This window comes from Geospiza fortis, unplaced genomic scaffold (genome assembly GCF_000277835.1).
Source record: "Geospiza fortis unplaced genomic scaffold, GeoFor_1.0 scaffold98, whole genome shotgun sequence".
Taxonomy (NCBI): Eukaryota; Metazoa; Chordata; class Aves; order Passeriformes; family Thraupidae; genus Geospiza; species Geospiza fortis.
The window spans coordinates 12,916,567-12,930,135 of NW_005054306.1; the positions used below are offsets into that span (position 1 = coordinate 12,916,567).

At 37.7% G+C, this 13,569-nt stretch overlaps 1 protein-coding gene across 3 annotated transcripts in view; it reads left to right on the forward strand.

Annotated features, from left to right (window-relative positions):
• Window positions 1-11,949, forward strand: part of AKAP7 (A-kinase anchoring protein 7) — a 76,908-nt gene extending 64,959 nt beyond the window's left edge. Inside the window, exons 7-8 of one of the 3 annotated variants that reach the window (XR_004083001.1) lie at window positions 9,703-10,424; window positions 10,667-10,808. Coding sequence is in view for 2 of the 3 variants with exons in the window: in XM_014312074.1 (XP_014167549.1) it covers window positions 9,703-9,905 (203 nt within the window). In the remaining variant the exon portion in view is untranslated. Of the gene's footprint in view, window positions 1-9,702 lie in introns of all 3 variants that reach the window. The other 2 variants (XM_014312074.1, XM_031066679.1) reach the window with 2 other exon arrangements.
• The last annotated feature ends 1,620 nt before the right edge of the window (window positions 11,950-13,569 follow it).

The following is a 13,569-nucleotide window of genomic DNA, read 5'->3' on the forward strand; positions in this document are numbered from 1 at the left end:
CCCAAATCTCAGAATACACCATTAGCTTTATTTTTTCTGCTGATGGCTTAATCCCTTTGAATATCTGCCAATCTCAGGTGAATTTGATCTGGGCACTTGCTAAGTTTCCTGTGAGTTATAATCCTCAGGCATGGATAATTCATTTCCCTCACCAGAGAGATTTTATCCTTTTGCTAAGAGGCAAATTGTCTTACCTTATGGTCTATTATTGTGTTATTCTGTTTTATATCCTAGGAATAATTTTTAAATGACATTTTGTTCAATCTTTCATTTTACTACAAAGCAAAAGGATTGAACAAAAACATATTAAGGCAGCCTTGTTTTCTGTATCACTTACTGTGAGTTAGGAAATGTAGGCTTTTTTCTGTCTTAAAAATCCATTACCATCTCGCATAGCCTAATGCAGCCAAAAAGGTTTTCCTTTCTTTCTCTCTCACATCCTCTTTTGCTTTTCACATACACCTCATTAATACAATGTGAGAGGTTTTCCAGCACAAAATGATGAGTTTTCTCTTGCAGTTCTACAAACTGTAATCCATGATGAGGTGAGTTATAGGGATTGAACCCCCTTTCAAAGTCAGAGTTTACCTTTCTCTGTTAAAATGAAATTTGCTGTAGTGTTTTTGTGTTTTGAAGCACAGTTGATCCTCTGATTTAATGACATAAGTGTTAATTTATGTTGACGCCTGACCTGTGTGCCCTATTCATACATTGCGTGTGTGTCCTCTGCCACAATTGATCTGAAACATTTGGAAGAGGGGCCATGTGTAATACAGCCTGGATCTTGGAGTCACTGCCTATAATGCTTGTTTCAGCACAAGTGAATAATAATAACAAGTCCATTCCAAAGTAAGTGCATCATTTTACTTTGAAAGATCCATTTTATTCCCTTTGCCTTTTTTTTAACCATAACCTTTAAAGAAGGCATAAAATTAGAAAACAGTACAGGATTAGACTTTAAATAAAAACATGGTATGTGTTAAAGTCTGTCCAAGTTTGATCTTCTCCATCAGCAGCAGGATTTGTTTCCATACGGAACTTTTCTGTATGAAAAACATAAAGGCAAAGCAAACTAAAGTACCAGCTTTTCACCACAAAGTTGGGTCTGAATAGAGTGAAAAGAAATGCAAAAACTGGTTATGGCGTGAATATCCACCCTTTGTTCTTTTACTCTTGAATTGAGGAAAGGCTAACAACAATACTGCTTTAAAATAAGAGGACAAAAAAATATATGAAACTCCAAATTAGAACTGTTTAGCCTGATAGAAATAAAGGCCCAAAAGACCAGCTGGTGTAAATTAGCAGTTTTCTATTGATTTTATGGGACAGATTTAAGATTATTGGGATGGTAAAGAGGAAGGTGTGGAAGTCTGTATACTATGTAGGTAGAGAGAAAATTTGCAGATGGAAAAAGGAATGTAAAGAGATGAGAACCATCAGTTTTAAGGCATGGTAATGAGCAATCCATTATGGTACAGAGTAAATTGGGAAAAAATTGTGATGATTAGTTCAGTTTTTGGCATAGCAGACATATTTTTCTGGATTGATTTCACTGAAGTGTTGCTAGAACAGTCTTTGTTTGAGGAAGTAGAAATATGGGGGAAGAAAGGGAGGGGGAGTTATTACTTTCCTAGAATGCAGTGTTAGACCTGTTGGGATTTACTCTCATCAAAGAAGTGTTGTATTAGGTAGGGAAGTGGGGTTTTTAAGGAGTTTTATGTTGTTTCAGAAAGAAAATGCTTTTATAACTGATATTTAACATTGGAAGGATATGGAAGTAAGATCCAGTGGCTTAAAAACAGTAATTAGGATTCATTTATTCTTGATTTTTAATGGTGAAACAGACTCAAGAATAATGTTAATTTTGATTATTGGGTGCTTGTTCAGTAAGTGAGGTTATTTGCTCTATTCATAAAGAACATAGGATGGGAAAAAAATTGTACTGTTCTCTCATATTCTTTCAATTTTTTCTTGCCCTAAATTATAAAGTCTGTTTTTTCATTTGAAGGATTGATTGCATTAAATTTAGTTCTATGGCATGGTAATGTTTCAGGATTTTGTTCTGCCATCCTCTAGCAACAATTTTTAAATTTCTGTGAATTTATTTAAGTGAGCTGTAGTCATACCTTCAGCATTCTTAACTCTTTATCTACAGATATTCTGATTTCATGTCTGAGGTCATCAAAACTCCCATGATACGGAGCAATTTATTATGACTAAGCACATGCCTGAATTTGCTGCTTATCTTTTCTTTGGAATATTTTGCTTTAAAATCAAGAGGAACTTTTTTCAAGGTCATGTGGTGAAAGGACAATGGGTGGTTAAACTGAAAGAGGGTGATGATTCCAGAGAAGTTGTAGATGCCCAGTCACTGGAAGTGTTCAATGCTAAGTTGGATGGGGCTCTGAGCAACCTGGTCTAGTAAAAGGTGTCCCTTTCAGGGGTAGGACTAGATGAGTTTTAAGGTTCCTTCCAAATTAAATCATTCTGTGATTCAGTATTCTGGAAAGTGGGTATATTTGGGCTTTTAGAAAGCAATAAAAGTTGAGGAAGAGCTTGTCCTAAAGAAGATCCCAAACAGTGGTTTTATGGGTTCAAGGCCAGAGCATTTAAAGAGAGGCCTAAACTTCTATGTACTAGTACTCTCCAAGTATCAAAAGTCAGCTTCATGTTTACAAACTTTTGTGTAGTAGAGCAGTGAACATTTATACAGCTACATCTCACAATATCAGTTTAAAAACTTGATAGCAAACTCCAGCTCTTCCATTTAAAGTGGAAGTTAGGTGGCAAACAAAAGGGAGGGAAGAAGGAACAAAACTAAATACATTATTTAAGGCAAAATCTATGATAGATAAAGGGGATTTAGATAGGAAAGGTCATGATAAGTATTTAATGGAAGGGGATGTTTTTAAATGCAATTCAAATTGATTTAAGGGTATCTTGTTACTTTTCCCAAAGCTGTTAGCAAATTTGGTCAGATTCTATAGACTTGATCCATGAAAGGAAAGACAGCGACAATCCTACTCAGATGTTCAAAATCACATAACTTCATGGTTTGCATAAGAAGCTTATGAAGTGAGCTCAGTTTGTTCAAGGGGAAGATTCTGGAGGAAAAGGCTTAGACCCATCTATTTTGTCTGCCTTTGGATGCAGTTTTGCTACCTGTCCAAACCTATTTAAGATGCTCATACTGAGCGAGGGGACTCTAACCTTCTTCCATTAGATTCAGAATCTAATTAAGCATGGTTACAGACATGTTAAAAGCACCTTGCAGATAACCTTTTCTTTTTCATTATAATGATATAGTATTTAAAATTTTTAAATAAAATTAAAATTATTATGGTATTTTATGGACGCTGTTGGACATACTCTCGAATTGCGATTATATCTTTTTTTTTGCAAGATTTCATCTTCCTTTTGCAGTTCAAACAGTATGCAGCTGTGTTTGACAACTCATGCTTCTGCAACTTAAATAATTAAATTAAAATGGATGTTGATTAAAATTTGACTTTTCTGTCCATAACCTACAAGTACATTCACAATTGCTTTCCCCAGGGAGAGAGATGCGCTATGTGAGAGACTGTGATAACATGAGTTTGTATGGAGTCTTTTTCTGAGCTCAGGAGGAACAACAACGCAGGTTCAGCTTGTTAAGATTCACTTATTAACACTTGTTTAACAATCTGTCTTAGGCCAAAAAAGATTGCTTTTTTTAGTACACTTGACAGCAGCATGGAAAAGTCACAGCCAAAATAGCATCCCTTTGGAAGCTGTATAGTAACAAATGAATCCTAAAGACATGACACTGAAGTTCCCATGACTATGGGAAGGATAAGGAAACAGTAACAAGAAGGGAATATTTAACAAATGACTTGCCTTGGCATGCTGGTGATTAAACATTTGATTTTCATGGCTGACAGGTCCATAAGCATTGACTTTAAGGTTTTGCCAAAATATTTGGACTGTGGCAATTAAAATCTCTGTATATACCCTTGTCATTACCAGCTGTGTTTTTGGGCTTCTACCTCCCTCAGCTTGGTGACCTAGCAGGGTCTAGGTCTTTATGCCTTCAAGACCATCCAGGTCTGTCTGTGGTCACTGGTGACTGAGGTTGATGGGGAAGCAACCTATGTGTCACCCACAGTGTGTTACATTCTCAGTATTATTTCTGGAGGACCACTGAAGGCAAGGCACTGGCGTGTCTGCCCTGTTCCAGAGTTCAGCTTTTCCCTGGGAAAACTGGGAAGCCTGATCCCTCTCTCTCTCTCTTAGGCTCTGAAAACAGCAGGAGGCTTCCCCCTTGGCACCATCCTAGAGGGCAGAGCAACTCTTCTGCTCTCCTTGATCAGCCTGCTGACCCAAGCTGCCCTATTCCCTGTTCCTGAGAGCTGCTGGCACCAGGCAGCACAAAAGGGAGTGAATAATGTTGCCTGGATGTTTGCTATCACAATCTGCCTCAACCCTTTGGTTCTCCCATTGCCATCTTGTGCAGTGGATGTTATGTAAAACCACTTCTGGCTATGTAAAACCATTTCTGTAACTTGGCCTGTTTGCTGGAGTGTTGGTGGGAAAAATCAAGTAAAACTCACAGCTTTTTAAGCCATCTTGTTCCTTCGGCCACTTTGCTATCTTTCCTGCCTGTTGCACTAGACTTCTTATAAATTAGTTCAATTTAAACATTAAACCCCATTAAAGGAGCTGGGGAATTTCTCTGTCAACAGATCTCTTTTAATAGAAAAATAAACCCAAGATATTTAACAGAACTTCATGTATGCCAGGACTAGAGTCTTATATAACTTTTTAAATTTTGTTTGTTCTGGAGGCTCTTGCCTGTGGCATCACATCCCTTAGTGCTTGCAGAGGGATGAGTAGGTTTAGCAGATCACATCCTCTTTCTTCATTTAGAGGTGGTCAGAAAATTTATATCAGAGCTTCACAGGGGTTTATGTGAAACCAAACAAACTTTTGCCAAGTCTGGAGCTCAAAGGGACCTGCAGGTATTCCTGTTGTCATTACTGAATCTGGCAAGAGCACCACTTTCCCTGAATAGCTGTAACACCCTTAATTTCCTCTTTAGTAGAAATTCCTACTTTACCAGGTTAGTTCCATGGTGTGCCAAATTAAATTTAAAAAATCCTTTCCAGCAAACTAGAAACCATGTATTCAGCATGAAGGACAGATTGGTATTGCTTTGTAAGACAGTCCTGTATTTACAGAGCAATATATGTAAACCTAAAGAAATTTGTTAGATGCCCCACATCAGGTGGGAACATCCAGCAACAGAAATGTCATCACCCTCGTGTCCTAATGAGCTTATAATTTCACCTTCCTCTCAGTGCCTTATTTGTGTCAATTTCTTGAGTGACCACTTAAGAGACTTTTCATGCAAGTCCTTCTTAATTAACAAGGAAATGTTCAGAGTTGTGACTTTCCTGTCTCTAATTACTGTGTTGATTAGATATGGGCATGTGCTCATATTTGTGTCATAGAGTTTGTAAAAACTGTATTAGAAATGATTATTAGAATAACCCAAAAGATAGACAGAGGCACATCTGTTACCACAGCCCTCCCTAGGTCCCAGAGCAGAACCTCTGCCACCAAATTTCTCAGAGGGTCTCAGTCACCTATTCAAAATACTAAGGGTCTCTTTTATAATGTTCCCAGTTTATCATTGTTTTGTTGCCATGAAAGGTTGTTGGAAGGAAGAACAAAGCCCAGTGCATTGAGGCCACCAAGGGAAGGATTGCAGAACATTGTCTTGGAGCATAGCTGGTAAAAGGATGTAAAACTGGCTTTTCCTATAAAAGGGATCCCCTGTTGCTTTTTTCAATTAAATCTGTTACAAAAAAATCACAATCCATGGGCTAATCATATGAACAACAGAGGGATTCAAACTGTCCTGCCTCTCTCCAAATCTGAGATAGCTACATGCCCTCTAAACAGGCTGTGTCAGGGCCGTGAAAATGCTGTACCAGGACCATGATATCTGATTTGTTCCAATATAGTATTTCAAAATTCAGCTCACAATCTTGTAATGTGTAGGGGGTGTAAGCTTGGAGAGTAAACCTAGTCCAGTAGAAAGATACAGCAGTGAATTTGAATCCAAACTTGGCTGTGGTTGCAGGCATCTGGTTCATGTCCATAACTGCTAGCAGTAGGATGTAGGATCATAAAGCCTCTTTTGAATAATTCTGTGGAGCTGATAGTTCCCTTTGTAAAAAATTATGGTCATTTCAGGACAACTTGTATGCTTCAGTTTTAGTAATAAAAAACGCTGCTCAGCATGAATGCATTGAGGTACATTCACAGAGTATGAATTAGTTTTCATGTCTTGAAAATTATAGAAGAGAATTCTGGGATAAACAAAATGAAAGATTTTTTCATTTTTATTCTGAACAACATTGAGGAGAAGACAGTGGAATTTTTTTATTCACAGGCGCAGAAATAAAGTAGTGTCACAATATTGATGCAAATACAGTGCTGTGGTGTATCTACTCTCTTTTCAGAACAGAGATTACAAACAGAGGAAGTGTGTATTTTTAAACCTTCCTTTTGAATCTAAAACATTCATATCTGCAATGACTTCTACAGATATTCCAATAATTCCAATAATGTTAGACAGTGCACTCAAAGAAGCATTTGCCTGCTGCGAAGGAGTTGTATTCATCAAAGAAGCAGGCAAGCAGCAGCTGCAGTGTGGGATGAGAGATGTAAACAGGACAGATGTGTGTTAAATTGTCAAGTAGATATAGATGCTCAACATTTGTTTTTATTACATGACCTGTTTCGTTTTATCAACAGTCATGAATAGGAACTATACAATGGTACCCAGCTACCTTGCCAGCCAACCGTGGCATTGCAGACACTCCCACAGCTGCTATTTTGGGAGTATGAGAATAGAAACAGAGCATCAGGGAATCATACTGGTCAGTGTGCCTGTTCACCAAGGTGGCTGCATGGATAAATCCAAGCACAATCTTCATGCAAGGATGTGCATGCATTTGCATTCACATGTCAGTCAGATGTCTTTCCAGTGGGAGCGCAGAGCTCTCTTAGGAGGTGCTACAGTCTTCACCCCAGACTTTTGATGAGCCTTGAATATCCCAAAATATTAAAAATAAACAAAAATCCACAAACCCATTCTTCTGTAGCCAAATAAACTGTAGTTATAAAAGTACAGTTTTATAAAAATCTGACGTTTTACATGCTTGAGAAAGTACTTATAAGTGAGCTACCTGCTTATTTTGAAATTATAAACACAATAGTAGCTATATGGATTTTATACATATATCTGTAAATGAGAACTGTTCTGCAGAAAGTATTCATGGGAGAAGAGCTCTGGCCTTTTTCAGACTATAATACATGGGGTACTACAACTAAAATTACACTGTGAGTAAATATAATCAGTACTGTTGTGTGGTATCTGGAGGCCTCTGTGACTGATTAGTCATATTCTGCATATTAAGTACTGCAGGGTCAAGTGTGAGAGTGGCTGAGCACCATATTTCCCATTGAGTTTTTTTTCTGAGTTGCATGGATAGATCATTAGCACTGTGTGGGTAATGATTTCTGTGACCTATGAGCAATTCTGAAGAACAAGAAACTCTGCAACTGGAAAGCAGTTTTGTTTTAAATAATAATTAAGTATTTTAATTAATTTTTCTAGTGACTAAATAGACCAGGGCAACCAACACATTTTTGAGCATCTTTACTAGAAGCAAAGGAAATCAGTAATCTAAGGGCTTCATTCAAAGGAGTGTGTGGGATCAATTCAGAAAAGCTGTGAGGAGATGCTGCTCATAAATACCTTGGGTGCCCTGAGAGAGAAGAGTCTGAATTAAGTCCCTCCTTCCTGTAAATTAAAGGATAAACTTAGACCCAGGATTTAGAGATAGTGATATATAAGCAGTGAGTCAGAGAATGTGGAGTATGTAGCTGTTTGGCTTTGGGAATAGTGCCTCTGCCTCTGTTGCATGGTAGCCTGAAATATTTCTCCTTGGAAATGATAATTCTGTTTTTAATGTATTCTTATATTTACATTCTTATAATACATTCTTATGATGTATTCTTATATTTGGTTTTAACCAAAACTATTCCCCTAGATATTCTTTTTAATATCGTTAGAATATTTATCTATGCTTTCTCCAAAATTTAAAGAAATGCTTTACCAAGATGTAGTCTGATTATTCTTCGGGAGGAGAGCACAGTTCTTCCTTGCCCATACTAACAGTGCTGTGGAGGCCCAGAACTGGAAGAGCTACTGTTCCAGAGCAGAATGTTCAGATTAACAGCTAATAGAAGCACTATGTCTGAATATTGCTTCTCTCTCTCCTCCTTGAATCCCAATATGAATTATTCTTTATCAGTGAAATCACTCCCAGGTTGTGCAGTACGCTAGGAAAACTAATAAAAATCCTTCGTAACTGTTATCTAAATGTCCTGGAATACTTTAATAAATTTACATGTATGAAAAATGACAAATTTAGGTAATTGAACAGTACAAAGCTTTGTGCTGAGAGCATACAATAATATCTCTTCCACCAGATGTGTGTGACTAAGCAGCCTCTTATTACTGGTCGCATAATGCAAAGGCCTGAAGAGGACATGAAATGTATGACCTTTAAATACAGATGGAGGGAAACACTTATTTACCTAGTGTAGGAGACTGTGAAATAGCAAATGGCATGACCAATGAGAATTGGGCAATAAAATTTGCTTTTCCTGCAACAAATTCTTCATGAAAGGGGGATTCTGCAGTAGGGTTTATAGTTTATTAGGAAAATATTTCATGGAAAAGTAACATTTCAAATTACATGTAATGATGTATAAGAATCCTCACTATGCATAGAGTTGTTTCTTGTATATGTTATTCATATGAAGTTTCAACAAAACAGGGAAATTTCAGCTTCTTGTTTTTATCTGCAGATATTTAAGATATTAGGATTGCTGGAACTTGAAATCCTTTGATGTTAGAGCTTTAAGATAGAAAACAGAAGAGAGGCAGGGAGGGACTATATGTTTTTTGTTAGTTTTATGCTTTGTTTAGAAAAATATTTGTAACCTGTGCTTTGAGTGTTTTAGTAATTTTTCCTGTGAGAAACTCCTGAATTACAAGCAATGAATAAATAGATTTAGATTTCTTAAACAAAAGCAAAAAATTGTGGCACCTAAATTTAGGAATGCTACTGAAGTGTAAATATGCCTTATGTTATATTTGACCCTGAGATTGGCTCAGTTGGTCAGAGCATGGGGCTGATAATGCCAAGATTGTGAGTTTGATTCCCTTAAGGACCATTTACTTAAGAGCTGGATTTGATGAGCCTTATAGGGCCCCTTCCAGCTCAGAATATTCTGTGATGGTGTGATCTTTGCTCGAATGTCACTGCTGATCATTGGCCAGAAAAAACTTAAATTTGCACACTTACTCTTCTATGCTGAATGAGGGCTTATAACGTTAGCCAGTGGCTTTTGCTGGAGTGTTATAAGAAACACAAGCAGTGAAATATCTTTGATCTAATACACTGTACACATCTTTATGGAACACTTTGGTTTGGAGCTTGAGGGGGGGGGAAAAATTATATTTTACAATCAGGAAGAGGCTAATAACTTAGCATCCAGCTCAAATCAGAAGCTTCTGATACAATCACAGCTACTGTCTTTGCATGGCAATGAATTCCTTCTCTTGTCTGTTGTGATGCATAGGTGAAAAGCAAGCAGCAGAGCCAGACGATGCAGAGCTGGTGAGCCTCAGCAAAAGGCTGGTGGAGAATGCAGTGCTGAAGGCTGTGCAGCAGTATTTAGAAGAAACACAAAACAAAAGCAGGCAGACTGATGGGAGCCCTGCAAAAACTGAGGAAGCAGCGAGTGGCAGCAAGAATGAGAGCGACAATGATAACAGCAAGTGAGCACTGTGCAAAAAGCCTGGGAGCAAATATCCCACCAAGAATAACTACAAAAACATGTTCCGCTCCCTGCTGAAATTTGCGAAGTGGTGCTGGGTGTCAGGCACTCTGCTTTATGAGTCTCTTATCAAAAGTTTGTTCTGAACTGAAGGACACTGTCTACTGGTTTAACAAGTGCTTGCACTGCTGAAAATCTGCTGAATGCTGGGAGGGATGCACGGTGGAAAAAAAGACAAGAGTGGTGAAGCAGGCGGCTCTAGTCTTCACTCGCTCTTGATACCAAGAGTCCCTTTCTTGCTTTTGAGGAGAAACTGAACATTTTGCATTTGTCATTTGGATTGTCGTGGATGACTGTGGATGAAGTCTTGCCATAAGTGGAAGCGGTGCCCTGTGCCCGAGGGTTTGGCAGCGCTGCAGGGCTGCTTGCTCCATGTGAGAGCACGTGCTGTTTCCTAGTCAACAGCAGTCAATACCAAGCTAAAAATTACCACTGCAGATACTCATCGCAGATACTATTACACAGTATGTAATAAGGCAGGAGTTTCCCTTAAATGTGATGCTATACTGTTCTTTACATTTTGGTAGCATTTGTTGATGTAAATTATATTTTTTGATGAAATACCTTTTTATAAAAAAATAGTATGGGCAAAACACTGAGCACTTACTACTGTCCAAACCACATATGATGTCTTTATCTCTGAACATCAATGATTCTAAATCACATTAGTTGTTATAAAATGTATTATATTGTTGTTTTCCTCTAGGAAAGAGCCATGAAGCAGACTTAGTAAAGGAAGCTTTACGCAGAGAAACGCAGGCCCTGTTACCCAGACTGAATCAGATAAAGGAGCTGTTAACGAGTCCTGAGATCCGCACAAAAATTAGCAAAGAACTCTTTGAAGACAGGCACAACTCTAACAGTAAATGGAAAAGTTGTATTGACTCTGAGTTTCCAAATGCATGACTGTAAATTGCCATTGTGGAATATCTCATCAGGTTGTTTAAAGACAAAATATTGTGGCAAGAAATTTTTCAGGTTGGTTTGTTTGGGTTTTTTTAACTGAAAATGTGAATGGGTATAAATGGCTCACGAGGAATCATGCTGAAATACTTGCACAGAAGGGTTATATTTCATAATAATGAAGTATAGCCATTTCTCAACACTGCATTGAAACCTGTTTGAGTGTGCAGGTACATGTCATGACTCCAAAGCAGAAAAATACTGGTTTCCAATAGATCTGAGCAAACACTGTGCCCTTCCTTTATCATTGTAAATAATTCAGTTTTTTCTCATATACGCCTTCCCTAACAATGATATACAAGTACTAAAAAATTGGTGGTTTTAAATACTTCAAAATGTATATTTGGGGAAAAAATTCCTCTTTTAATTATCTGCCTTTTGTATATGTACTGGCATTTTGGGTTAGCGTTGTATGTTTTTTATTGTTTTTTTAAACAGCACTTGAATACTTGTATAGATGCTGACATTTAGTTTCTGCTGATGTTTACACTAAAGCAAGAATGTTCTAAATTTCAGTATGAAATTCAGGCTCCACTGATCTCAATGGCATACTCTCATTGGCTTTAATGGAGTCAGGATGCTGCAATTAAGATTTACTTGTGCAAATAATAATATTCCTTGGGATAATATTTGCCTTTTTACCTTTGTAGAACAGTGTTTTTGTCTTTTGTTTTTGATGTTCCTCCATCTCTACCTTCTGCTGCCTCAGGTGGGGTGTCAGTTTGCTCTCACTGTTCCCTCCACACACCTGCAAGATTCACTGAAGATTTGGCTGATGGACAACAATGCAGGAGTAGGTCCAATATTTGCAATTTTTATAAACATTGTCATAAAAGCTATATAATATGTTGTGATTTGTATCAGAATTGTGCTGTTAGAACAGCTGTGTGCATGTTCTTCATTTGTCTCAAGCACTGTTCATTTATCTCACATCAGAGCTTTTTTTTCCTCATTTGATATATAACAGTATATTCTGAAACCCATCTTTTACATGCCATGTTCACAATAAAATATTTTTCCTTTGCACTCTGTGTACATTTTCATCTTTTTCCAAATGGACTTGAATAAAATTAAGTGCTTGCAAGTAGCAGGGTTACAGGAGAGAAATAGTGCTCCTGTGAATCACACCATTAAGTTGACTGCAGGGTGTTGTGCCAACATACTGCTCTGGCACTTGGCTGCTGAAATCATGCAGATAAACTAGGCCCAAGTCATTATTGTTTTCAAGGAAAAATCTTTGAAACTCTTGGGATTAATTTATGTTCTGGTCAGCGCAGGTTTAGAAATAAATACTGGTTACAACTTCCTAGAGGTCCATTCTTGAAGTGTGAGTTAAAGGAGTGGTTTCAAAATGCTCTAGAATGATAGATTTAAAAAAATCTCAAACTGAAATCATCCCTGGAGATCATTGGGAGGTAGCTTTTTTGAGGCTATCAAGCAATTTAAATCCAACTTGCACATAAAAACACAAAACCAGACACTCAGCTGTGAAAACAGGAAAACAATTTATTGTATTATATCTGAATCATAGATTGTCCTCTCCCATTCCTCTATACAAGTAATTTCCATGATTAAGGGCCTTTTTATATAATTCAGCTTGTAACAGTCATTGTTCTCATGTTTCAAGTAAAACTGTGGAAATTAATCACTGAATTTATGTCCTGGCATTTTGATAGGTGACCTCATTATTCGAGAGCCTGCTCATTCAGTTCCTGTGGATGGCATCGAGAATAGCAGCTCTGAAAAATGTTTGGGAGGGTTGAGGGCCTGAGCAAAGGCATCATCTGAGATGTACAGATGTGTGTGTCTGCCAGATATGGCACAAACCATAAAGGGGACATTCTATTGGATCAGAAATTGTGGGATAGGGGACACCCTAGAGCCTCTAAAAATACTCTGAATACATGTGTTTAAGCAAACCAAATCTATCTTTAATTTTTAGATGTTTTGAGACAGGAAAATCAACAGGGCTTTTGTTTCTAAACCATTTGTGTTCTCTTAAAATAGCCTTTACTTCTGGTTTTGACAAGAACAACTGTTAATTTACTCAAAAAATAGGGGGGGAAACCCCTTGCATCTGGATTCATTTTCTTACCCTTCTTTCTTTCTCAAAGTTTTTTTTCCACTGGCAGTGAAGCCTGACTGTCAAACTGAAGGATAAATCTCTTGTATGGAGCTGTGAGATGAACACTGAAGAATGCAGATACATAAAGACTGAACTTAATATAGGCAGGTGTGAAGCTCAGAGCTGCACCCACCAGAACAAATGTGTTGCCTTCCTCACACTTACAAATCATTTTCAGACAACAATTCTGTTTCTTAAATAAGCTCCTCTTCTGAGGAACGTCTTCAGGTAGTGATGCACAGGTTATTCTAGGAAAGTGTTGGCATTTCAAAGCAGATGGTGCAAGTTTGTCCATGTTTTGTTTTCAGTTCTATCTTCCAGCTTGCTCATACTCAAAGAGTATTTCTACACTGCCGATTGTAGAGCTGTCTGTGATTGATGTAAAAGCAGTAGCTCAGCTTCCAGGTCTAATCTAGCTGGAACTGCCTATGACTTACTGAGAAACTTCTTGACATCTAGGCTTGGTCCAGGCATAGACCAAAAAAATTGTGGAAGGCATGCATTGGATATCTGAGCAACAC